At 41.8% G+C, this 27,135-nt stretch overlaps 1 protein-coding gene across 2 annotated transcripts in view; it reads right to left on the reverse strand.

Annotated features, from left to right (window-relative positions):
- The window catches only part of LOC105479105 (transcription termination factor 2), a 44,609-nt gene that overhangs the window by 15,843 nt on the left and 1,631 nt on the right, over positions 1-27,135 (reverse strand). For both annotated transcript variants that reach the window (XM_071093325.1, XM_011736922.2), the window contains exons 3-12: positions 26,638-26,724; positions 15,190-15,256; positions 12,683-13,675; positions 12,247-12,361; positions 11,717-11,899; positions 9,864-10,012; positions 8,225-8,306; positions 5,964-6,083; positions 3,714-3,864; positions 1,424-1,529 (exon numbers count right to left, since the gene is read on the reverse strand). In XM_071093325.1, coding sequence (XP_070949426.1) covers positions 1,424-1,529; positions 3,714-3,864; positions 5,964-6,083; positions 8,225-8,306; positions 9,864-10,012; positions 11,717-11,899; positions 12,247-12,361; positions 12,683-13,675; positions 15,190-15,256; positions 26,638-26,724 — 2,053 coding nt within the window. The remainder of the gene's footprint in view (positions 1-1,423; positions 1,530-3,713; positions 3,865-5,963; positions 6,084-8,224; positions 8,307-9,863; positions 10,013-11,716; positions 11,900-12,246; positions 12,362-12,682; positions 13,676-15,189; positions 15,257-26,637; positions 26,725-27,135) is intronic.

Raw genomic sequence — 27,135 nt, forward strand, 5'->3', positions numbered from 1 at the left:
GCTGCTCTTGACCAGACAGCACCTGACCCATAGCAGATACTCAACGTCTGCTGAAGAAATAAAGCACTACAACTTATATAAGCACAAGGTGCTGGCAGAGGCATTCAACCAAATTGGGGGAAGGTGGGAAGGGAGTGGTCCAGAAAAGATTCTTGAAGCAGGTTTAAAAAAATTAACCTGGGAGAAGCAGTGGAGGCAAAGCATTTCATTCCGAGGGAGAACAGACACAACGCTGTGACAGAGCATGGCGGGAACTACAGATCCCTTGGTATGACTGAACACGAGGTGCCCCGGGGAGGGGCAGGGTGTCAGAGAGATGAGCCACAAACAGGTAGGGCAAGATCATAAAGAGCCTAATACGGCCGGGCGCGGTGGCTCATGCCTATAATCCCAGCACTTTGGGAGGCCGAGGCGGGTGGATCACTTGAGGTCAGGAATTCGACACCAGCCTGGCCAACATGGCGAAACCCCATCTCTACTAAAAATGCAAAAAATTAGCCGAGTGTGGTGGCGGGCACCTGTAATCCCAGCTACTTGGGAAGCTGAGGCAGGAGAATCGCTTGAACCCGAGAGGCGGAGGTTGCAGTGAGCCACGATTGCACCATTGCACTCCAGTCTGGGCAACAGAGTAAGACTCTGCCTCAAATAAATAAATAACTAAAGCCTAATACATCATGAAAAGAAATTTAGGGTTTATCCCAAAAGCAATGGAAAATCAGTGAGGAATCTGAAAATTTCATCATCTGTAAGTCACAGTTGATTATAAGCCGGAGAGATGTTCTCTCTAGAGATCTCTCCAAATAAAGAAACCTGTGAATATCCTGTTGGGCTAAAAGGATAACATACGGAAAGATGAGTTCTTGGGATGACATTGTATTTTCAGAGTATAATTCCACGATAAAGCCTCTACATCACATAACTGAGGCTGCCCTGGACCCCCTAGAAGACCCTCAGGTCTTCACAATTGCCACTTAGCCTCTGGCCCATTATAGCCCTATTATTTGCAACCCTTTTTTTCTGGGAAGTAAAGGGAGGCAGGGAATGATGGCTTAAAATCAAAATACTAGTAGTAAAATGCTAGTCTGCGCAATCAATATTAAAAATATCAAATACTCTAAAATAAAAATAGCAACAAGTGAGGCTTTCATTTATTCAGGTGATTACCCCCACAAATACAATGTAGTCATCTTTCGTTCTAAAAGGCAGGTGAATCCTGTGGCATATGCTGACCTTTATCACTGAGGTGGTTGTCTGGAATAAGGGCGATGGGATAGAGGAAAGAACAATTCCTTTCCACATGCAGATCATTTACTGCATTCCTGACCCCCAGGGAGGTCCTCTTGCTATCAAAGAGGCTGTGAAACACTCCCATTAAACCATCTGTGGCTCCAACTCCACTTCCCTGGCCGCCCCCCAGCCTCACCTCCACACTGAGGTTTGCACCTGGGATCTCTGCCTCTTGCTTGTTTGTGGGAATCTCCTTGGCCACGAGGCTATAGGTAGTGATCACGATGTCATATGTAGAGAGGCTGCATAGACATAACAAAGAAATCAATAAATGGTCCCACTATAGAGTGACAATGAGAGGGACAGAGTAATCTTTCAATAAAAATGCCTACAAATGGAACTCATTAACTCGTGTCCTTAACACACACACACACACACACACACACACACACACACACACTTTTGGAGGTAAATTTTACCCACTTCGTTTCCCTATCTTTTACCTCTGATCATTTACCACCTGCTCTCTATAGCTACCACAGCCTCCCTCTTACCATCCAGTGAGTCAGAAAGAAAAATCTCTGGCTGGGATAATATAATGCTTGATATGATCTGGCCAGAACAGAAAGTAGGATAGAGTTGGGAATTAACATTTAATCATGATTTGAGATGGATGACACCAAAGTCCAGGGGAGAAAGATACCCTCAGAGCACTGTTCACCTTATTTCAATGCTGCTTTCTTTCCACCACTCTATAATGGATTTGTGAAAATTCACTGATCTAGTTTGACATTAGGATATAAAAATACATGCTGTAAGCTTTCAGTGTATCTTGCTTATACTTGTTACATACAAAGATTCTTAATGAGAAACACAAATCTTTTTCCAGTGAAGCTTAATATTGTGAGAACTTCAATAAATACTTTATTTATTTTTGAGACAAGGTAGGGTCTCACTCTATCCTGTCTCAAAAGTAAAGTAATAAAGTATTTATGGAAATAAAGTAATTAAAATTCTGCTAATCATAGATCAAGCCAAGTTTATATTAAAAGGGAAAAAATGATCACTTATAATTATCAGACTCAGCATCAGAAATGATATGATAGGTGAGTAACCTACCCTGGTCACCCAGGCTAGAGTGTAGGGGCATGATCTCGGCTCACTGCAACCTCCACCTTCCAGGCTCAAGCGATTCTCCTATCTCAGCCTCCCAAGTAAATGGGACTACAAGTGCACACTGCCACACCCTGCTAATTTTTGTATTTTTGGTAGAGATGGGTTTCACCATGTTGCTTAGGCTGGTCTGGAACTCCTGACCTCAAGTGATCCGCCTGCCTCGGCCTCCCAAAGTGCTGGGATTACAGGCATAAGCCACCATGTCCAGCCCTAAGAGAACCTCAATAAATGCTTTTGATAAAAATGATATGCCTGATTCAGAGAGGCAGCAGTGTCTATAAGTTACCCTAGCATCATATAAAGAAGTGTAATTGAGAATGATTCTAATCGGTCAACTAGTATATTTTAAATACCAAACAAGTTATGCTCAAAGTAAAAATCAAGTGAGATTCAATTTATTTCTAACTAAAAATTTAGAACAAAGGCAGGCAACTCACAGTAATCTATGCCAGGGAAGGCCTGCAGGCCTGCCACTGCCACCCTGATGCGTTTTGCCTGCAGAAGCGACTCTCAGTCATGAGAACTGGTGTGTCATAGACAGAGGGGCACCAATCTAACAACTTACTCCTGAAAGACTGCTGCCCTGTTCTTTAGGAGATAAAATATCCAGATTAGAGGCTGGGGAGAGAAATTACTTAGAAGCAAAAATAACTTTGTTCTCATCCTTGACTACAGCAGCCAGTATTCAACCTAGCTCTTCACTTCGCTATTAAGAACAGAAAACAATTCCTTTAAAACCAAAAGACAAAGACTAAGACTAAGACTGCCACGTGGGGAAGCATTTTCTTTCCTCCTTTCTGAGCATCCCTCTTCAAGAATTTACAGTTAGCTCTAATCATCCTAAATTATTGAGTCTAAAGCATCTTAGATGGTTCATATATTAAAAAGTCATAAAAATATAATCAACCTATAGCAACTAATCATTAGCATTCCATCAAGATGCTCTGTAGAACTGGGCCGGTTCCATTCACACTACATACACCTGGAATGAGAAGTCCAGCAGCCATGAGGGCCTTGCGAAACATCTCTTTTGACTAGGGGAATGCTGCTGCCACCTGACTGGCAGCTCAGGCATCTCAGGCCTCCTCACAGGGCAGCTTTCATTGAGGACAATGACAAGGACAGCAAAAGATCACCAATAGACCTCAGGATACAAGGCAAAGGCTGTATGGTGACGAGGCTGAAGATCTGTCTTTGGCCTTCACGAATATGCTTCCTGATTAAGTGAAATCTCGGGCGGGGAGTAAAGGCCCACAGGCCCTTGAGCAGAGGTGCTGAATGGCCCCACAACTGCGTATTCCTGCACTTACACTCTGGCACGTGAATCCCGGTTTGGCCCATGGTAGAGATAGACTCTTAGTTTGTTGCTGTTCACCCGTTTCTCCACCTCATTTTTCCAGTGATGGATCAGGGAGGCAGGACAGATGATTAGCGTTCCATGGGAAGTCAACTCAGAAGAGTCTTGAGAAGGGAAAAAAAATCAGTGCCTAGTTACATATACCAAATGGCTTTTAACTTTTTTTTTTTTTTTTTTTAATATATGGAGACATAGTCTTGCTGTGTTACCCAGGCTGGTCTCGAATTCCTAGGCTCAAGTGATCCTCCTGCCTTAGCCTCCTTCAGTGGGATTACAGGCGTGAGTCACCGTGGTTGACCAGCCTTTAACTTAAAGGCATTACCTCTTCCTCCTGACTGACTTTACTCCTTCAGTTAATATGTTTAACCATTGCTTTTATTTCTATACAGAGCCTACAGTGAAATAGGAAATGGAAGAAATGGTCTTTTATTTTTTTTTTTATTTATGTTATTTGTTTTTTGAGACAGAGTCTCACTCTGCCGCCCAGGCTGGAGCACAGTGGCCGGATCTGAGCTCACTGCAAGCTCCGCCTCCCGGGTTCACACCATTCTCCTGCCTCAGCCTCCCAAGTAGCTGGGACCACAGGCGCCCGCCACCTCGCCCGGCTAGTTTTTTGTAGTTTTTAGTAGAGACGGGGTTTCACTGTGTTAGCCAGGATGATCTCGATCTCCTGACCTCGTGATCCACCCATCTCGGCCTCCCAAAGTGCTGGGATTACAGGCTTGAGCCACCGCGCCCGGCCAAGAAATGGTCTTTTAAACTGAAACACTTAATTATTTATTTTCTCCGCTAAAAGTACAGGCAGAAAGAGAGGCTAAATAGGGGGAGGAAAGTGGGTGGCACATGACCTTAGTGTGAAAAAGGAATGTGCTTTCAGAGTGGCTGGAGGTGAAAGCTGGATCATTTCCTAACTCCTCTTGAGTTGATTCATTATACAGGCGTATGGAGTATTGTTATATTTTCTGAAAAGCATAACTTACTGTATGTACTTCTACCTTAAAATTAAGTACAGAAACCTTTTTTAAAAAATAAGCAAACATTGGTTTGGAACCAATTAGTGATGATTTGTTTATACCATGGCCCCTCATCTCTGCGTGTGTATGCCTGTGCTACTCACACATGCTGCTACTACACACAAAGGGATATAGGACCCAGCTGCAACAGTGCTCATTAGAGGCCCTGAGAGCAGATGCCATAGATTTTTGATCTATCTAAGCAACTGAGAACTGTACTCAAATACATGGCAACTTACATGTAGTATTATCTATACATAACATATTCAATCTTTAAAGTACTTGTAAAGTTCTTACTTTTTATTTAATTTTTTTTTAAGAGACAGTGTCTTGCTATGTTGCCCAGGTTGGCCTCAAGCTCCCAAGCTCAAGCGATTCTCCTGACTCTCCTCCCTCAATTGGGACTACAGGTGCGTACCACTGTGCCTGGCTAAAGTTACTACATTTTAAAAACATTTGCTAAGATAGAAAGTGTCTATAATCTAGAACTTCTAGAATTTCAGAAACATGGAAAATAGCTTCCACTATAGTGATTAAAATGTGAATTTGTGACAGATCTTCCTTTAAAAAAATTAATTTGAATCTACCCTGTGGTTATTTCCCCAATATTTACAAAAATAATAATTATTGGCCAGGCACAGTGGCTCACACGTGTAATCCCAGCACTTTGGAAGGCTGAGGCAGGATGATTGCTTGAGCCCAGTTGTTTGAGACCAGCCTGGGCAACACGGTAAGGCCCTGTCTCTACAAAAAAATTTAAAAATTAGCTGGGTGTGGTGGTGCACACTTGTGGTCCCAGCTACTTGGGAGGCTGAGATGGGAGGATCGCTTGAGCCCAGGAGGTTGAGGCTGCAGTAAGCTGTGTTCATGCCACTGCCCTCCAGCCTGGGCAAGAGAGCGAGATTCTGTCTCAAAAAATAAGAATTATTATTATGCTTAAATTAAGTGTTCTAGAGCCTCACCTTTCTCTATAAAATTCTGCCTAGTTTATATTAAAAGGGAAAAAATGATCACTTATAATTAGTATACTCAGCATCAGAAATGATACGATAGGTGAGTAATCTAATACTGATTTTCCAGTAGAATAATTAAATATGACCAAAGGTATCCTTTTTTAGCTGAAAACGTTCCCCTCTTGGGTGGCTCAAATGACGTAGGGAATGGCAGGCTATTAAGGCACTTCGGTCTACCATCTTTGGAGAGCCATGTCAAAGCTGTGCTTTTCTCCTTTTCTTTCTTTTTCTCTTGATTCTTCTGGGTCAGGATGAGTGCAATCATTGTCAGGGTTTTTCCTAAGCCCATATCATCCGCTAGAAAATAAAAGCAAAATTAAGAGAGTTAATTGCTTAGGGCAAAGAATCAACCCTACTTCAAGAGGAGAAACCACTGGCAGACATTTACCCCGTGTTCTCTCTGCTGTCAGTGCCACTCCAGTCACTACTCTGTGCCTACCTTAATGGCTCCTTTATCTTCCTTATTCAGCGGAACCCTAGCACTTGCTCTTTGAGATCTAGGTCCAAGACATTTACTATGAGTCTTGTAAAATTTAAAACTTACCATTTGAATCTTATTCTAGTCCCTATGTTATGTTGTTACCTGCACAATGTGCAGTATCTATTACAGTTTGATGATCCGTTACCTCCAAAAGTAAAAAATGTCCAGTAGATATATCCTACTACTTACTTTACCAGTACCAGAACATTCCTGGAGTTACAATAGCCTTCCATTCCCTTAACTTACTCATCAAAAAAGGACATAAATGAACATTTCTTGGGTACTGTCGTTGTACCAATCACTGAGCTTATCTAATTTATTATTCATACCCTACAGAGTACTGTTATCCTCATTTTAACAGACTGCAATCCTGACCCACTCAAAATAATCATTCTGCCGTAACAGAAGTAGAATGTCAGAGCATGGGCTCGGTTTTAATTCTGGCCCTGCTACTGTCCAGAAAAAGAATGAACATAGCAGGCCCCTAGGCCTGTCTGCTATCCTTTGAAAGGCCTGCTTACAAGGTTGCCTCTGGAAACTCGGATGTAAGGTAAGAGTTGATCACTCTGCCTAAATTGTTTTGTACAAACAATATGGTTTATGTTGAACACCTGCTTTCCTTCTAGGAGCAGGAAAACTTAGTATATACCAAGCTGAAGCCACCTATGTAACCAGCCCCCAGTAAAAACCTTGGGCATTAAATCTCTAATGAGCTTCCTAGGGAACATTGAACGCCTGTTGTCACAACTCCCTGCTGGGAGAATTAAGCATATCCCATGGGACTCCACTGGGAGGATATTGGAAGCTTGTACCTGGTTTCCCCTGGATTTTGCCCCTGTGACTTTTCCTTCTGTTGATTTTGATCTATATCCTTTCACTGTAATAAATCATAGCTGTGAGTATGACCATATGCTGTGTCCTACTAGCAAATCATCGAACCTGGGGGTGGTCTTGAGGACCACTGACACAGTCACTTACTAGCCATAGTGGACATCTATCATGGCTTCTGAAAATTGAACACCTTAGAAAATTTTAGCCTGACAAGTCACCAAAGCAGAGTGGAAAACTTGCTTTCTGGTTTCTGTTGCAACTAAGGCACTAGCAATATGACCTAGCTCTATATATCAGATGTACTCATAAACGTCTTTAATTCAGGTATAAGCAGTTTTAGAAAGAGACTCCCTGTGAAATCCTTTCTGCAGGAAAGAGTGGCTATAGAAACAACTGACTTTGGGGTGGCACTGGTTGCCTCTAGCACTTGGTGAAGCAAAGGAGCTATGATGCTTTTTATAGACTACTGTTAGGCTGGGCGTAGTGGCTCACACCTGTAATCCCAACACTTTGGGAGGCCAAGGCGGGTGGAGCACCTGAGGTCAGGAGTTAGAGACCAACCTGTCCAACATGGCGAAACCCTATCTCTACTAAAAATACAAAAAATTAGCCAGGCATGGTGGCACAGGCCTGTAATCCCAGCTACTCGGGAGGCTGAGGCAGGAGAATCACTTGAACTTGGGAGGTGGAGGTTGCAGTGAGCCGAGATCGCACCACAGCACTCCAGCCTGGGCAACAAGAGCGAAACTCCATCTCAAAAAAAAAAAAGAGGGAGGCAATAGACTACTGTTTGTGTGTTGACTGTAGCCATGGCTCCTGAAATTGGCCTTGAGCCTGGCACTCCATATCTCCCAGAGATTGTGGGGGCCGCCAAAAAATAAACTCCTCCTCTATTTAATCAGCCAGTCAGCTTCTACTGCTGGCAACCAAAATCTTTGATCCTACAACTGAGTACTCTTGAGCAAGTTGCTTAACACTTCCACGCTTCACTTTCATCACCTGTAAAATGAGGAATAATAGTACCTGCCTCATAGAGTTCTTGAGAGAATTAAATAAAACAACACTATGTGTTTAGCACAATGCCTAAGCATTCAATAAAGGCTGGCTCTTATAATACCACACTTACCCAGAATTCCTCCTTGTGGCTTCTGACTTTCCCGCCACAGTAACCAAGCCAATGCCTGCTTCTGGTGTAGTAACAAAGGGACCTGACAAAAGTAATAACCAAATGCTAAGCATAAATTCCTAATGAGAGGCTACGCCAAGCCTGGCTATACAAACTCTACACTCTACTCTTTCATTTTCTGCAAGTGATCCCCTCAGTATTCTAACTGTCCTCATGTAGACCGTTCATTTCACCTTGAAGTCCTTAACAGCACCCTCTCTTAATAGAAATGCCTAACATTAGACGCAACCATACTGTCCTGGTCTGCCCCTGTTTGTTTTGGGTTGCATCTAATGTTAGGCATTTCTACTAAGAGTCCCCCTACACCCCAAGTGAGAGTCCTGATTTGTCTGCTTATCACTCAAAATCCACCTCTATAGTTTTTGTGGGTTTTTTTTGTTTTTGTTTTGTTTTTGAGATAGTCTCGCTCTGTTGCCCAGGCTGGAGTGCAGTGGCGTGATCTCAGCTTACTGTAGCCTCCGCCTCCCAGGTTCAAGCAATTCTCCTGCCTCAGCCTCCCAAGTAGCTGGAATTACAGGTGCATGCCCGGCTAATTTTTGTATTTTTACTAGAGATGGGGTTTCGCCATGTTGGCCAGGCTAGTCCTGAACTCCTGGCCTCAAGTGATCTGCCTGCCTCAGCCTCCCAAAGTGCTGGAATTACAGGTGTGAGCCCCTGCGCCCAGTTCTATGCTTTTAACAGACCTGTGACTCTACTTTCAGCAGCCATTACATTGGCTTTTCATCATTTCCTCATTATCTCTTAAATTTGCCTCTACTTTCTGCAGCCAATGTCCCAGTCTGCACTACTGGTCATAAATTTCAAAAGCCTTTTGACCAGAGTCCCCCTTCTAGTCCTTCTGTACTCCAGTTTACCTTGTACTTTGTGAGAGAAACTAATCCTCATCGGCCATCCCTGCTTAAATGCTACAGCGATTCCACAGTATATCTTGAGCTATTCAGATCTAATCCTTCACCAACGCCAGGCTCCTACTCAGTAACATCACCTGCTACTGCTGGCTCAGGTACTGATGACACCTGATCACCACTTCTGAATACCAATCTCTCTATCTTCCCACTAGTCACCACTCCTCTAATTGCGGTGTTTTGTTCCTTTCCTCTCTGCTATCTAAAGGCTTTCAATTCCTTTAAGGCACAAAGTAGGCAGACAACAAATAACCACTGACCTAGAGTGATGTTTCCTTTATTCTGAATCCCTTTTGTACTTTATAGTATATTACAAGGTACAACTTATTTCTGCCTTAAAGCCTTTGCTAACTGTTTTATATATATACTGTATATGTATTTTCACCCCAACTAGTTCATTACAAGCAGCAATTCTTTCACATTCTTGTGGCACCTACCAACTCAACAAATGGATCCTTTACTGCTACAGAAATACGTAACTTTATGACTTTTTAAAAAAGGAGTTTTGTTGTTATTGTTTGGCTGTTAAGCATAAAAGGAGAGGATTCTGCAAGGGAAGGCATTCAAGCATCTATCTGTAGGAAAGGTATCTCAGAAAGTGTCTCTGCAGCAGTTTCATGGGGCTGCTGGAGCACTGTCGTAGGGGACTGCACCGGGAGTCTTCCCTGGCTCACCTTCAGCCCAGCGGGATCTTCCGCAACAGCCGTCTCACCAGGACATGACTCAAGTGAGCGATGCAGCTGATCGATGGCTTCACTTGTGATTTTCCACACTGCGTGAACGTGATCTTGGTTTGTATGGCGTGCGTACAAATAGGTGTTACCTAAAAGATGTCACAAGTATGTTTTCTTTATCCCTTTAGAGTGAACTTAGCTAGAAATGGCCCTGTATTTATGTCTTACCCTCCTTGTTAACTACTCTCCTCAACTTTCCACTTCTCTAAGAGTTCTCTATTGGGAAGCAATTGGCTTTTGCTTTTCTAGTCACTGCCAGCCAACCCAAGCTCCTATTTCCTGATCAGTCTCCTGTCAACTGATCCTATTACACATTTCAGGCTCTACTTGGAATCTTCATTCTGCAGTTACCTCTGAATTCAAAGTTGCCTAGAAAGTTCAGGAAGGAAACACTTAGCTAATAGGGTGTTATTGCTCTCTGTGGATCTATTAGTCTTCAGTCTTGACTCATGTCTCTCCTCGGTCTTACACACACTTACATACACACACACACTCTCCTCGGTCTTACACACACATACACACACACACTCTGCTCGGTCTTACACACACATACACACACACACACTCTCCTCGGTCTTACATACACACACACACACTCTCCTCGGTCTTACACTTACACACACACACACACACACTCTCTCCTCGGTCTTTTTTTTTTTTTTTTTTTTTTTTGAGACGGAGTCTCGCTCTGTCGCCCAGGCTGGAGTACAGTGGCCGGATCTCAGCTCACTGCAAGCTCCACCTCCCGGGTTTACGCCATTCTCCTGCCTCAGCCTCCCGAGTAGCTGGGACTATAGGCGCCCGCCATCTCGCCCGGCTAGTTTTTTTGTATTTTTTTAGTAGAGATGGGGTTTCACCATGTTAGCCAGGATGGTCTCGATCTCCTGACCTCGTGATCCGCCCGTCTCGGCCTCCCAAAGTGCTGTGATTACAGGCTTGAGCCACCGCGCCCGGCCTTCTCCTCGGTCTTACACACACACACACACACACACTCTCCTCGGTCTTATACACACACACACACTCTCTCTCTCCTCGGTCTTACACACACACACACACCTCGGTCTCACACACACATACACACACACACACACACTCTCCTCGGTCTTACACACACACACACGAAGGAATAAGAGCATATCTGCAGGTCTGCCTACCTCATAATGATGTGAGCTAAGAGTTTTCATCCACAAATGCTGACTGGATGACTCCTGTGTGCAAGCCACTGGGCTGACTAATCAGCATGCAGTGGTGAACAAGGTAGACACAGTCTGTGCCCTCACAGAAAGCTAAGTAACACAATGCAAAGCTCTACTGAGCTGCACAATCTTTATTATATGGGCAACTTACGACTTAAGAATGGCTTCTCCCCTCATGTGGGCACAAAGACATCTACAGTAGTCCCTCCTTATCCACAGGGCATATGTTGTAAGACCCCCAGTGGATGCTTGAATCTGTGGATGGTACTGAACCCTATACACACGATGTTTTGTTTTGTTTTTTTATTTTCCCACACATTCATACCTATTTTAAACTTTAATAAATTAGGGACAGGAAGAGTTTAACAATAATAACAAAATAGAAAAATTATAACAATATACTGTAATAAAAGTTATGTGAATGTGGTTTCTGTATCGTTCTCCCTCCAAATATCTTACTGTACTGTACTCACCTCTTTTTGGACCACAGGTGACCAAGGGTAACTGGAAGTGTAGATAAGAGGTGACTACTGTACCAGGTGGCACGTAACTCACAGGGGTGGCTATTCACAGCAGGGCCAGGCCCTTGGGTCTTACCTTGATAACACTGACTGGATCCTCCAGCAGTCACCTGGCAGGCAGACTTTAGTTCTAGAGAACCCACGGGTTGGGTACCACAACCAGGAAGGGGTTGGGGAGGCACCAGGTGGGGAGGGTCAGTGGTAGTTTCGGTGAAGTGACTCTGCTGTGGCGCTTGACTGTTACTCTTCTCATTAGTTCCTGCTCAGAAAACAAGGGAAGAGCAGATTAAAGTTCAGCAAACTAAGTGAAGGGATCGTATGTGTGGAGGTGAGGTCAAGAGAGAGGGATCATCACCATTCCAGTGAAGGATTCCTAGAGAATGTAGCATTTTAACAGTTGCTTAAACAATGGGGGAAGAAAGTAGAGTCCACAGGAAATAGGAGAAAGGTTTTTTATGAACCATAGGTGTAATGTGAAAGAAGGCTCAGAAGCAGATAATACAATGGAAAAGTGAATGAATCAACACATTCTTTATTAAAAGGGCTTCCAAATGTCTCTTGTAAAGTCCACGCAAACCCGGAGTTCTGAGGCATAAGCCACTTTACCTTGCTCTGGGGAAAGGGCAAGACCACTGAGCGCTTCCTCCAGCTCCTGGATTTGTTTGATCAACTTCTGACCCTTGTCTGGAAGAGCCTGGATGTTCACTGATGCCAGTGTGCTCTGCAAAACAGATTCCATCAAATGGATCTCTCTTTTCACACTGTTAGATGAATAGTTTCAGATTAAAATAGCCTGAAACGCCCAAACTCTGAAATTATGCTCTTTTAAATATGTGTGTAAAAACCAGAACCTTTTTAAAATTTTAACCCGGCTGGCTTACCAATCTTGAAAATATAAATAGGGGAAAAGGTAGAAACTAAACACACACCTATAAAACCTTCAATATGAACATATTTAACCCTTCTGCAGCAATGAGATCTCATATCTGCCCATAGCAAGCAATGCTCTGACCTCAAAAACAAAACACGAGTCAACAGTTACCTTCTTTTGTTTCAGTTGTGTTGTAAGGTAGACACGGTGGGCTGCTGGGTCTGAGGGCTCCACCTTCTTGGAAACACCTGAGGCCGGAGATACTTTTCTTTGCACACTTCGATCAGGGAATTGGAGGTTCTCCTTCGTCTGTAAGTCCAGAGTCGAGTCAAAGAGCAGGGGGCTCCCAGGCTTAGAGGAAACAAAAACAACATCATCTTCCTCCTCATCGTCACTGCTTGTGGCAGCTTCATGGCCCTCACCCAGGGAAAGCCCTGGTGCTGCTGGTGCAGCCTGAGCCACTGGTCCTCCAGGAGCAGGCACACCGTGGGTCTCCGGCCGCTCTTGGAAATGCCCCCGAGGCAGGCTTTTCTGGGTGGCCTGTGTGCTAGGGCCATCCTTTGCCTTTGTTTCTTTAGCCTCCCAGTTCTTGTACCCCTTGTTGAGGGGTCCCCCTTTCTGGGGCTTGCTTATTGAGCTGTGACTGTGAACGTTTTGAGGCAAAAGCTGGGTATCCTTTTCTCTCAGAGGTTCTGATTCTCTTTGGACATCTTGACTCTTACCACTTGATTTCTCCTGAGAAGATGCAGATGGTCTTGTAAGCTCATTACGTTGGCACTGTTGAGATTTAACTTCAGAAAAGTCTCTTTTGTGTGTGCCTCCAGTCTCCTCTGTCTCACACTGAATCTCTGCTCTCTCCTCTTGCTTCTTCTCTTGAACTACAGATTGTTTTTTCTTTGGTACCAGACCAGATGAGAGATCTTTCTCCATCGATTCAGGCTTCTGTTCTTTCTTTTGATCGAAAAGCTGATCTCCCTTTTCTCTTTGCTTCTTATCAGCCGTCTTTTCCTCACCTTCACCTTTGATGAGCTGTTTCCAGAGAGCTGGTTCTTGATTCTTGTCAAGTACCTTGAATGGATTTCTCAGCCGGCTGGAAGAATGATGAAATATCTCAGATGCATGCTGAGACTTACTGGGGACAGAATGTTCTTTGGAATCAGGATCCTAAAGACAAAATAATTAATCTTCATATAAAATATTAATGCAAATGTCCTATCTAGAATGCCTTTCCTTTTCATCTCATCTTTTATTTTATATACAGGGGGCACACATGCAGCTTTGTTATATGAGTATATTGCACTCAGGCAGTGAGCATAGTGCCCAAGAGTTTCTTAACCCATGCCCTCCTCCCCTCTCCAGTAGTTCACAGTATCTATTGTTCCTATGTTTATGGGTGCTCAATGTTTAGCTCCTGTTTGTGAGAACATATGATATTTGGTTTTCTGTTCCTGCGTTAATTCACTTAGGATTATTCTGCAGAAGAAATGGAAACACAGTAAAAGCAGTCCAATATTTCCTGAACATTCTTGATACCATTTCCACGTCTAGAAAAGATGACATGCCAAACCCACAAAAGACTCATTTCTTCACGGTACTTTCAATGCTTCATTCCTTCTCTGTCCATGATCACGCTTTTCCAGACCTCAAGGAAAAGTAGTAACAAACCAAAGTGCTTTTACAATCACAATGGCCACAGTGTATACTTTTCAGGAAAAAACTGTTCTCTTAAGATGAACTACGGCCAGGCGCTCACGCCTGTAATCCCAGCACTTTGGAAGGCCGAGGCAGGCGGATCACAAGGTCAGGAGATGGAGACCATGGTGAAACCCTGTCTCTACTAAAAATACAAAAAGTTAGCCAGGCGTGGTGGATCACAAGGTCAGGAGATCGACACCACAGTGAAACCCCGTCTCTACTAAAAATACAAAAAGTTAGCCGGGCGTGGTGGTGGGCGCCTGTAGTCCCAGCTACTGAGGAGGCTGAGGCAGGAGAATGGCGTGAACCCGGGAGGCGGAGTTTGCAGTGAGCCGAGATTGCGCCACTGCACTCCAGCCTAGGCGACAGAGCGAGACTCCGTCTCAATTAAAAAAAAAAAAAAAAAGATGAACTTTTCCCCAAACCTAATTGTCTTAAAACACTTGCTTTGATTTTGGCTTTAGGAAGATTTTACTGTGGTAATATAGAATCGTAAGTTCAAGCCATACCTCTGCCAAAACAAGTCTTATCATCTCCCTGGTTCTAGTTCCTTATGTACTGAATATCTATAGGCCTTCTCCTATTCAGAGGAGACGCTCCTCCTAGTTCGAACATTCTAGGAGCTTATACCAATATCAAGTAGAAATTCCTCTATAAAAATATACAAGAGTTAGTCAAGGAAATCTATTTTTTTTCTTAAGTAAAAGAATGCTGACTGCATTTAAGACCTCAAATAAATATTTGTATTAGTAAATATTTATATTTACTAAGTGAAATAGGATGCAAATAATTAATCTTGATTACAACCAAATGTTCCTTTGAATTAAAGTCCCAACAGGGCCTACCTTGCTTAAAGAAAACTATCTTTCAGGACAGTCTGATGAAGACCAACTCGTTTATGTGAACTTCAAGGTACTTTCAGGTGATGCTGCATATTAAAAGTCTTAACACAACAGGTTTGAAAACAGATGAATAATTCCTACCTGCCATGGAATACTTCCACACCAGCGTTTCCCCTCTGCCTTACTTCTAATGCATCGGAAGAACAATCTAATGAAGTATAAAACACAAATAATCAAGGCTATGAAAATCCATTAGAACAAGAGATAAGCTTATTTTTAATCCAAGAAAACATCTTGCAACTATTTGATACTGGCTTTGGGAGGTCACTTGAAACCAATTACTTTTATATACACATTTAAAAATTATTTACTGCACAGAGCATTTATAAGGGCTAAGAAGTCAAAGAATAAATATGGCATGGTCGCCAGAGAATGCACACAGGTTTATTCTTTTTAGTCTGTAACGAATGACTGAAATAGAAACACTGATCAGCACTAGCTACTAAAATCAGAGAAATGAGAGATAGCCAGACACTGTGTGTCCCTGAAGGGGGGCCACAACACTAGCTATAAAGCAATGTTGCCCCAAAAAACTCAAAACAACCAAGCCAAAACAAACAAAAAACTAACCTCTAGATCCAATTACCAATTTATAGGAAATAGAAACAACAGAAGAACGCGTAAAACTAGACCATGGAGAATATAATCTGCAAAATCTTGGCAGTGGGAAACGCTACAGGACAAACAACCTGATCCCTTCAACAAATAAGTTACAAGGGAGAAAAAAAGATGAAGGGAAAACTAAAGAGACTTAAAAGACATATTAATCAATTCCAATTTGTGAACCTTATTTGGATCCTGATTTAAACAAATAAAAACTAATAAAACTATTTATGACAGTTTATGAATCCACTGAAAATATGTACACCAACTGGTATGCTAAGAGTCCAGCTGGATGCAGTGACACACACCTGTAGTCAGTCCCCTCTACTCAGGAGCCTGAGACAGGAGGATCACTTGAGGCCAGAGGCTGCAATGTGCTAAGATTGTGCCTGTGAATAGCCACTGCACTCAAACCTGGGCAACACAGCAAGACTCCCTTCTCTAAAACATAAAAATACATTTTTAAAATAGTTCAGATCTTGGCCGGGCATGGTGGCTCATGCCTGTAATTCTAGCACTCTGGGAGGCTGAGGTGGGTGGATCACGAGATCAAGAGATCAAGACCATCCTGGCCAACCTGGTGAAATCCCGTCTCTACTAAAAATACAAAAATTAGCCCAGCATGGTGGTGTAGTCCCAGCTACTCAGGAGGCTGAGGCAGAAGAAGCACTTGAACCCAGGAGGGGTAGGTTGCAGTGAGCTGAGATTGCGCCACTGCACTCCAGCCTGGCAACAGAGTGAGACTCTGTTTCAAAAAAAAAAAAAAAAGTCCATATCTTTTAAAGCTACATACTAGAATATTGACAGATGAAATAATGTTATCTGGGATTTCTTTCAAAATAGGGCAGGGGTTACGGGGTGAAGTGGATAGGATACATACAGAACAAGAGTAGCCATGAGCTGGCAATTATTGAAGTTCATGCTACAGAACCCTATCTTACTTCTGTATATATTTACACTCTTTCCACCAAAAAAAGAAGGCTGAATACAGACTTAACATCCCAGTGCAAGAAAGTCCCTGCACACACAAACATAGCCCATAGTCCAGCTATCCAGAGGTGTCTATGCTGTTCCACTGCCGCACTAAGCCATGCACCCTCCAGTCTACTAGACTTTGCATGGGTACTACTCTCCATCCAAAGGATATCCTCATCATCCCGATCTGTCTACCATCTTCCCCATCTCCAGCTATGGAAGTCTTACTGGTCCCTCAAGGCCCAGCTTAAGTCATACCTGCTTGGCAAGGTTTCCCCACATTCCCTTCCCTGTTTAATCCATGAACTGCCTCTCTGCCATTACTTTTAATGGCAAAAAACACAATTACATTTACAGCAACCCAATAAAGCTGACTGTCCAGCTATAAAATATAGCTGACTGTCCAGGTATATTTTCAGCTACTAGAGGGCAAAAACCATATATGATCTCTTTATTCCCAACTATGACTTGCCTGTTGAACACAATTAAGTATTGCTGCATAAAATAGAACTGATTTATGTCATTACCTAAAATAACTCCTCAAAAAATTTAATTGATTAAATAAGAACTTTAAAAATATATATTTTGTTTGTTGAAATAGGTAATGTATTCAATCCATAAGTATTAAAAACACAGTGAGGAGCCCCTTCATACCCTATCTGCCCGGTTCACTTCTCTCCCAACATGTAACTGCTCATTAGTTTTTTGTTTACCTTTCCAAGAGATTTTTAAATGCTTATTCAAGTCAATATACATTCTTTCTTCCTCCTCTACAAAGATGGGTAGCATAACATACATACTGCTAAATACCTTGCCTTTCTTTTTTTACCTAGTACCTTGAAAATTTTGTATAGTAACATATATGTAAAGAAGGCCCTTGTTTTTATTATTTTTTTTCCAGTTGCGGTTTTCCACTGTATAGGATGTTTCGTCATCTTTAACCAGAACCCTCTTGGTGGGCAGTTCATCTGTTTCTTATCCTTTACTATTAAAAGCAGTGGCACAAGAAGTGAAACTACGCATACATCATTTCACGTACGTTTCAATACGTCTGTGGTGCAGCTCCTTATTTCTCATATTATGTATTTGTGCTGTTCTTCTTGACCAGGTAAGCCTCTGATTTTCTTTATTAATTATCTATATACTGCTTTTTAACTCATTAAATGTAATTTTTACCAACATTAATTCCTTCCTTCTGCTTTCCTTCAGTGTAATTTATTGTTCTTTTTCTAACTTCTTAAATTAGTCCCACGATGTACAAGATGAATCACAACAGTCTGCATCCTAATTCAGGAGTCCTGAGCAGGTTCCAGTCCCTTGATGCCACTACTTCACCAGGACACATAAACAAAGATGAACAAGCCCAAATGGACAAGTAGTCCATAAAAGTTAAGCTAAAAAGAAAATAGGTCCAGCCCCTCCCTCTTGTACAAACATGATTTGTACAAGATTCAGAATTTTTAAAACCTTACTGGTTTCTTTAATTTTTCTCATTGCAATAGGATATTATATTAAACATATGTAATACAATTTCTGAAATGCTTTGAATGCATAAAATTCAAAGTACCAGCTGCCATCAGTGGGTGCTACTACTCACAGAAATAAATCAAGAACAAATCCCTGCTGTTGTTTAAAGCATATCAAGTACTTGAAATCTTTACTGAAAGAATATTTCATAAGTACAGTCACATGCTGCATGATGATGTTTCAGTTAACAGTGGATGGCATGTACAACTGTGGTCCCATGAGATAATACTGTATTTTTACTGTACATTTTCTTTGTTTAGATACACAACTACTTAGCACTGTGTTACAACTGCCTGCAGTATTCAGTATAGTAATATACTGTACAGGTCTGTAGCCTAGGTATGTATTAGGCTATACCAAGTAGGTTTGCGTAAGTTCACACAGTGACGTTCGCACAACAACGAAATCTCCTAATGACGCATTTCTCAGAATATGTCCCCATTGCTAAATGACTCATGACTGTAGTGTCTACTTTAAAACTCATGCCATGTAGACTTTCAGAAGGGCAAGAGTTGGAGAAAGAAGGAAGGAAACACACTGAACATCTGCTATGTGCTAGGCACAGTGCTAAAAATGCTTTCCCTTACATTTTTAATTAAAATCAATCTGGATGGGCTTTTCTGATTTTAGGATAAAAAGTTTGTTTGTTATGTTTTATTGTAAATCAACAAAGAATGCAGTGGAAATATATTTTTGCGGACAAAGTAAATATCAATTCCACTATAAAGAAAAGCATTAATTTCTGCAGTATGTTTATTAATTGTTTTCTAGGACAGAGGTTATAGGCAATAACGATGAAGGAACCAGCTAGAGGAAGCCAGACCTCTTCAATCCTGACTTCTTCACCAAAACACAAATCCTTCCATCTTCCTAAAGGCAACCGTCCAACTCAACATCACATTGCCAAGTGCATTCACTTTAGCAAGGCTGCGGTTCTCTCAGCCTCCAGAACTATCCTCCTTGGTTCGAATCCCAGCCCTACCACAGAATTAGTTCTGAAACATCAGACACCTTAACTGACTGCCCCCTGTGGCAGTTTCCTTTTCTGTAAAATGGCAAAATGATATAGTCCATACCTCATACGGTCATGATGAAGACAAAATACAATCAGAGCAAAGCCTGATATATACCAAGGTCTTGATAGGCAACAGAAATGCCAAGTTCACTCTAGCTGATCACCCTGCTTATTCCTACATCCACACTTCTGCTGAAGCTGTTCTGCCTCAACACTTCCTTGCCCTTTCCTCCATCAAAACTGTCAAGGTCATTCAAGGACAACTTCAGGTCTCAACTCGTCCACTTTCTATGTAACCTTCCTAGCCCTGAACTGTATGTCTGAGAGTCAGAGAACCATCTGGCATCCGAACGTCTTCAATTTAGCACTCTAACGTGCAGAGGAGACTGCATCCCAATCTCAGTACGTCTAACTCTTATTCCAGTTGTGTTAAAGGCTCCTTGGGGATTATGAGTTCACATCTTTACATGCTCCAGCTCTGGAAAAACATAAAGCCGAATTTCTACCTCATTCTTTTACATGAACATTCAAGATGGAAAAAAAATGTGAAAGTAAAAAACAAAATTGTAAATGTTCTAGGAAAAAAACAGAGATGAATATTCTTGTAGTCCTAGAGTGAAGAAGGCTTTTCTAAGCATGGGATAAAACTCTGAAGCTGAGAAATAAAGAATTTAGTAATTTTGACTGAGGTGAGAAAGAATTTAGTAGTTTTTAAAAGTTTACACTTCCATATGATGAAAATACTATAAGCAAAATTATAAGACAAAAAGCAAACTGGGAAAACGTAATTGCTGCACATATTACAAAGGGTTACTATCCTTATACACAGGGATTGCTCCCATTATTGCACAGTGCAGTGCATGGTACTGTACACCGCCTCATAAGTATGGCTTTATTCAGTGGGTCCTTCACAGCTGGTGGGGCCCAAGGTTCTGGCCGGGTCTGGCGCATGCCTGGTTGCCTCTCCGTCATCAGCCTGCTCACTATACTAGGGCTAGATAATCTGCAGGTCAATTTCACCCAATAGTCAACAACACGAGGAGTTTTCTACACATGTGAAGTTTCAAGGGTTATTAAAAGTAAAACATTTTGAACATCTCACCACAACCAATTAATTTTTTTTTTGGAGGTGAATTTTTTTTTTTTTTAATTATACTTTAAGTTCCAGGGTACATATGCACAACATGCAGGTTTGTTACCTATGTATACATGTGCCATGTTGGTGTGCTGCACCCATTAACTCGGCATTTACATTAGGTATTTCTCCTAATGCTATCCCTCCCCGCTCCCCCCACCCCACGACAGGCCCCGGTGTGTGATGTTCCCCTTCCTGTGTCCAAGTGTTCTCATTGTTCAATTCCCACCTATGAGTGAGAACATGCGGTGTTTGGTTTTCTGTCCTTGCGATAGTTTGCTCAGAATGATACCATAACCAATTATTTAAAGAACTAAAACTTGTTTTACCCACATCTAAGAAATATTTCCATTTATTTTGACCCTGTATCCTTGAGAGTGAAAGCTCTGTGAGAAACAGAGAGAAAGGAAAATGTGAACTCAGCAGCTCAATGACAATGTCCAACATTTGTATACCAGGGTGTGCCACATCATTCATGTCAATGCAAGATTTCTTCCCCCTGGTTCTACTGAGATTATCGGTTTCCTTTACTGCCTGTACACAGAAAGCCATCGCCGAACGGCCAGTCAAATGCTGGTGAGTGGTGCCATCTGGTGTTTCAGTTAGAGATCTGCACACAAATGCAGCTACACTGCAAGGGATGAAAACATGGGCATCTTCACCTCAGTTTACACCTCCCTTCCATTACTCTGTTGCACCTGTCTCCTGGCTATATTAAGCCAAACATAATACTATGAATTAGAGGATGTAAAATACTTAAGTTCTTAAAAAGAAAACCCAGACTGTGTGAGGGAAAGGCTGTACTCCCCTAGGTCACTCTCCAGGGGTTCTGGCTCAACACCCTTAATGTTCACTACGGAAGCCATCATCCATATATAGGCTTATCTATTTCTGTTTAAATGTCCAGTCCATACCACCTATCAGGGTACCTGGTTTTCTGTTGTTATTGTTTTTTAATTTGTTGTGTGTTGAGAACTGCCTTTTACTTTTATTTGTCCTAAGACAACCTTTTTTTTTTGAGACTGAGTCTTGCTCTGTCATCCAGGGTGGAGTGCAATGATGTGATCTTGGCTCACTGCAACCTCCGCTTTCCCGGCTCAAAGTGATTCTCCTGCCTCCCAAGTAGCTGGGATTACAGGCACCCGCCACCACGCCCGGCTATTTTTTGTATTTTTAGTAGAGACGGAGTTTCACCATGTTGGCCAGGCTGGTCTTGAACTCCTGCCCTCCAGTGATCCGCCCACCTTGGCCTCCCAAAGTGCTGGGATTACAGGTGTGAACCACCACACCTAGCCCTAAGACAACCTTTTTAAAGCTCCAGTAAGTACCTCCTAGTAATAGTGTTCTGGATTTGGGCTAAGAGAAATACATGTAACATACTTTTTTGTTCTATTTTAAAATAATAGTCCCCTCTCAGTCTCATCCATCTAGTAGAAAGAATGCTAACAGCAAGTTCTCAAAATTCTGACCTCAATCACGCCTTTCTTCAGAGCTGCACGCTCATTTTTCTAGCTGGTTTCACATGAAAATAAGACACAATTTGGCCAGGTGTGGTGGCTCACACCTGTAATCCCAATACTCTGGGAGGCTGAGGCAGGTGAACCACTTGAGACTAGGAGTTCGAGACCAGCCTGGCCAACATGGCAAAACCCCGTCTCTACTAAAAATACAAAAATTAGCTAGGCATCGTGACACACACTAGTAATCCCAGATACTCGGGAGACTGAGACATGAGAATCACCTGAACCTGGGAGGCAGAGGTCGCAGTGAGCTGAGATTGTGCCACCGCACTCCAGCCTGGGTGACAGAGCAAGACTCTTAAAAAGAAAAAAAAAAAAAAAAAAACAGACATGATTAGTCCAAAGCTGTACATGTTGGCCACACATCCCAATACTCTATCAACCTGACCTTTCTTCCTTGTCCTGCTTAATGTAAACACATTACCCAGAAGTCCCACCTTAGCAACCATTTCCCTACTGAGCACTGACAACATGCCAAACACCAGACCGAGGCCATCACACACGTTCTCTCTCGGAGTCCTCCAACCCAGGGAAGTTAGGGTCACTGTGAGCAATACTCCAGATGAAAAAATGGAGGAAGGAACACGCTTATATGCCCTACCAGGAAATACATCTTATCAGTGCTCTTTCAGCAAGTTTTCTCCATTCTAATTGCACCCAATTCCACTGCTGCTACCTCAATTCAGGCCCATCACCTCTCACTTAAGAGAAAGTTGGTGTGTCTGGAATCAGTTGGACTTGGGTTTAAATCTCAGCAATGCCACTTTATAACCAGATTCCCTTTCTGACCTGTCTCAATGGTAGTTTCTTCATCTGTCTGGTAAACAGAGATATTGACATCTATCACAACAAATTATATGAAGGTAAAAGATAATGAACAGGCTAGGTGCAGTGGCTCACACCCATAATCCCAGCACTTTGGGAGGCTGAGGTAGGAGGATTGCTTGAGCCCAGGGGATTGAGACCAGCCTGGGTAATAGAGTGAGACCTTGTCTCTACAAAAAAAAAAAAAAAAAAAAAAAAAAAGTATGTAGTGGGCTTTCAATGGTAGCTAGTATTTCAGTGGTCTCTTTGCTCTATTTTCACTTTCTAATCTGTCCTCCACAGTTCTTTTAATGCAAATTGGATCAAAACTCCTTCAGTGGCTTCCTAACACCTACCACAGTGTATCTGTATGGTAAAGGTCCTCCAGTAGTATGTAAATGGTTTTAAGTAGCAGTAAATATAATAACTTCATGCAATAAAGCCTTACCAGCCCCACTGTACCAGCAGAATACAATCCAAAAATGAAATTTTAAAAATTCCATTTACAACAGCATTAAAAAACATAAACACTGAGAAATAAATTTAACAAAAGATGTATAGGAAGTCTGTAATGAAAACTATTAAACAATGCTCAGAGACTTTTTTTTGTTTGTTTTTTGAAACGGAGTCTCGCTCTGTCGCCCAGGCTAGAGTGCAGTGGCGCGATCTTGGCTTACTGCAAGCTCTGCCTCCCGGGTTCACGCCATTCTGTTGCCTCAGCCTCCTAAGTAGCTGGGACTATAGGCGCCCGCCACCACGCCCGGCTAATGTTTTGTAATTTTAGTGGAGATGGGGTTTCACCGTGTTAGCCATGATGGTCTCGATCTCCTGACCTCGTGATCTGCCTGCCTCAGCCTCCCAAAATGCTGGGATTACAGGCATGAGCCACTGTGCCCGGCCGATATTTTTAAAGTCATAAACAAATGCACTACATTCATGGATTGGAAGCCTCAATATTGACAACAAGTCTCTCCAAATTGATCTACATAGATTCAATGCAATCCCAACAGGGTTTTCTACGGAAATTTTTAAAAGCTGATTGTGCATTTTATATGGAAATGCAAAGATCCTAGAATAGCCAACACAGTCTTGCAAAAGAATAAAGTCAGAAGACTCACACTATTTTATCTGATTAATTATGTAAAGATAGGCAAATGGATCAATGGAACAGATTAGCAACCCCAGAAATAGACTTACATATATTAGATCAATTGATTTTTTACAAAGATGCCAAGCATTTCAATGGGAAAAGGAAACTCTTCAAAACATGATGCTAAAACAATTGGTAACATATGTAAAAATAAAGGAACCTCTACACTACCTTATATACTATACAAAAGTAATTTAAGCTGTAGATAATAGACCTATATGAAAAAGCTACTTAAAAAAAAAAAACAGGCCAGGTGCAGTGGCTCACGCCTGTAATCCTAGCACCTTGGGAGGCCGAGATGGGTGGATTGCCTGAGCTCAGGAGTTCGAGACCAGCCTGGGCAAAACGGTGAAACTTCGTCTCTACTAAAATACAAAAAAATTATTGGTGAGCACTTGTAGTCCCAGCTACTTGTGACTACTTGGGAGACAGAGGCATGAGAATTGCTTGAACCCAGGAGGCGGAGGTTGCAGTGAGCCGAGATTGTACCACGGCACTCCAGCCTGGGAGACAGAGCGAAACTCTCTCTCTCAAACAAACAAACAAACAAAAATAAAACTATAAAGCTTCTAGACAATTCTTGGCAATATTTGTGACATTGGGGTAGGCAAAGATTTCTTGGAGATCAGACAAAAAGCACAAACCATACAAAAATGATAAACTGGACTTCATAAAAAATTAAACCATTTGCTTTTTAAAAAGCAATTAAGAAAACACATACCACAGACTGGGAGAAAATATTCACAATACAAATATCTGACAAATAACTTATACAGAGAATTTTTTTTTTTTTTGAGAGGGAGTCTCCCTCTGTCACCCAGGCTCGCTCAGCTCACTGCAACCTCCCTCAGCTCACTGAATCCTCCTAGATTCAAGTGATTTTTCTGCCTCAGCCTCCCGAGTAGCTGAGACTTCAGGAGTGTGCCACCACGCCCGGCTAATTTTTTGTTTGTTTGTTTTTTCGCTTTTTTTTATTTAGTAGAGATGGGGTTTCACCATGTTGGCTGGCCAGGCTGGTCTCGAGCTCCTAATCTCAAGTGATCTGCCCACTTTGGCCTCCCAAAGTGCTGGGATTACAGGCGTAAGCCACCATGCCTGTCCTAACCTGTATAAAGAATTTATGAAGAACGCTTCCAACTCAGTTTTAAAAAAAGACAACATACTTTTTAAAACAGGCAAAGATCTCCAAAGTTATACTGTATGATTCCATTTATGTAACAATTGTGCAATGACAGAATTTTAGAAATGAGGAACAAATTCCTGATTGCCGGGGTGAAGAGGGTAGAAGGGAGGGAAGGGGGTATGGTTATAGAAAGGGCAACAGAGAGGTCCCGTGATGGAACTCTTCAGTACCTTGACTGTAGTGGTAGATACATGACTCAACAGGATAAAACTGTATAGATTTAAATACACACACACACATATAAATTAATTCAAGTAAAACTACCTTTACCAATAAAACTGGTGGGTTTTACCAATATTAATATTCTGTTAGTGATATATTTCTAAACCTTGCAAATGTCACCACTGGGGGAAACTGGATAAAGTCTATAGGGGATAACTCTGCATTATTCCTTACAACTGTATGTGAATCTAAAACTACTTGATACAAATTTCAATGCAAAAAAAAGAACAAAAGATTTAAACAGATACGTTGAGATTTTCTGATGGCAAATAGGCACAAGAAACAAAGTGGTGCATTTATAAATGAAATTTAACTCCACAATAAAAATGAATTCCTGATACATATTACATAAATTTCACACATTGTTAAGTAAAAGAAGTCAGACACAGAAGAGTACATGCAGTAGGATTTCATTTATATAACATTCAAGAACAATCAAAACACATCTAAAGAGATAAAAATCAGAACAGTGATTGCTGATGGGGGTAGAGATGGGAGGGTTGAAATTAACTTGAAGGGGACTGATGGCACTTATTGGGGTAATAGTTTGACTCGGAGCTTGGTTTTATGAGCAGGTACATACGTTCTCAAAACTCAACTGGCTGAAAACTTAAGACTTGTGTATCTTACTATACACATAACTAAATTAAGAAAAATAGAAGTATGAACAGTACTCAGGTATGTAAAAATTGTAGGTGGTACTCAAATGCCTTCAATTGGGTGGGGGGGATCTAGAATATATAAATTCTGAAGTGCATAGAATATCACACAAAGACTATCACATCCTGACCCCTACCTTCCTGACCAGCCTTATCTCCTAAAGTCTCTGTTCAAATTTTCCCTGAAAACGCCATGCTAATTCACGCCTCAGTACTCTAACGCAATATATTAATCCATTAAATATGACCTCTCTGTAACACTTAGGGAATTCCTCCTTTATCTTTAAATACTCATGACAGATATCTCCCATCTCTATAGACTTCTCTGCCCTTCCCAAATTCCCATAGAAAGGAAAGGAAACTAACATTTATTGAGTACTAAATATCTGTCAGCCATTTTTACCCATTACCTTGTTCTATTATCGGAATTGGAAGGTTGACAAGTTAACTGCAAGTTAGTGGCCAATGGTCAGCTGACATTATAAGCTACTTGACAGTTGGAGAGGGATGATTGTGGAGCCATTTACATGAAAATTACTAGAAATAAGACTTCTCAGATTAACTAGTTGCTCAGCAGTTATGGAGTGACAGCCCAAAAGACACTTAATACATACACAAATTTCGTTTGTTTTTTTAAAATGACTTTTAAAGAACAATCCTAATACATACCTGGCTGCAACTCTTTCAGGGAGAAAAAAAAAGCAAATATACTTAGATGTTCCTTTTGGACCCTTACCTGTATTCTTTCTTGTCCTGTGGCAGAAGCAAACCCTGAAGCTCTACCACAAAGTCCTCATGCAATAAGCAATGAGAAACAGGAATGCTAGAGAAAAGAAAAAAGTTGAAAACATTTTTAGGTCAGGAACGGAGATCAATATCCTAAAGTCAAACCAAAACTATAGGCTTTTACATCAAGAATCTATGTATAACCTCTACTGGGTTTGTAATTCCCACTCATTATCACGGCTGTGGGCATTCCTTTGGGGAAGGGGTCCCTAGCTTTCATCTTTACCCACTTTCTCAAATAAAGCATAACTATTTCTTGATGACTCAAAAGTTTAAAATTACACTGCACTGTATAACCTCTACACTGAGATCCCCCTATGAATGACATAATTAGGGCTGGCTGAGGCCCTGTATGAATTTGCCCCAGGCTCTTCCTTCATGCTTTCCCTGAGAGCTGTCAATTAGTGTTATTCACATGCCTACCTCTAATAATATGTCCTATATGCTT

This window comes from Macaca nemestrina, chromosome 1 (assembly GCF_043159975.1).
Source record: "Macaca nemestrina isolate mMacNem1 chromosome 1, mMacNem.hap1, whole genome shotgun sequence".
NCBI lineage: Eukaryota > Metazoa > Chordata > Mammalia > Primates > Cercopithecidae > Macaca > Macaca nemestrina.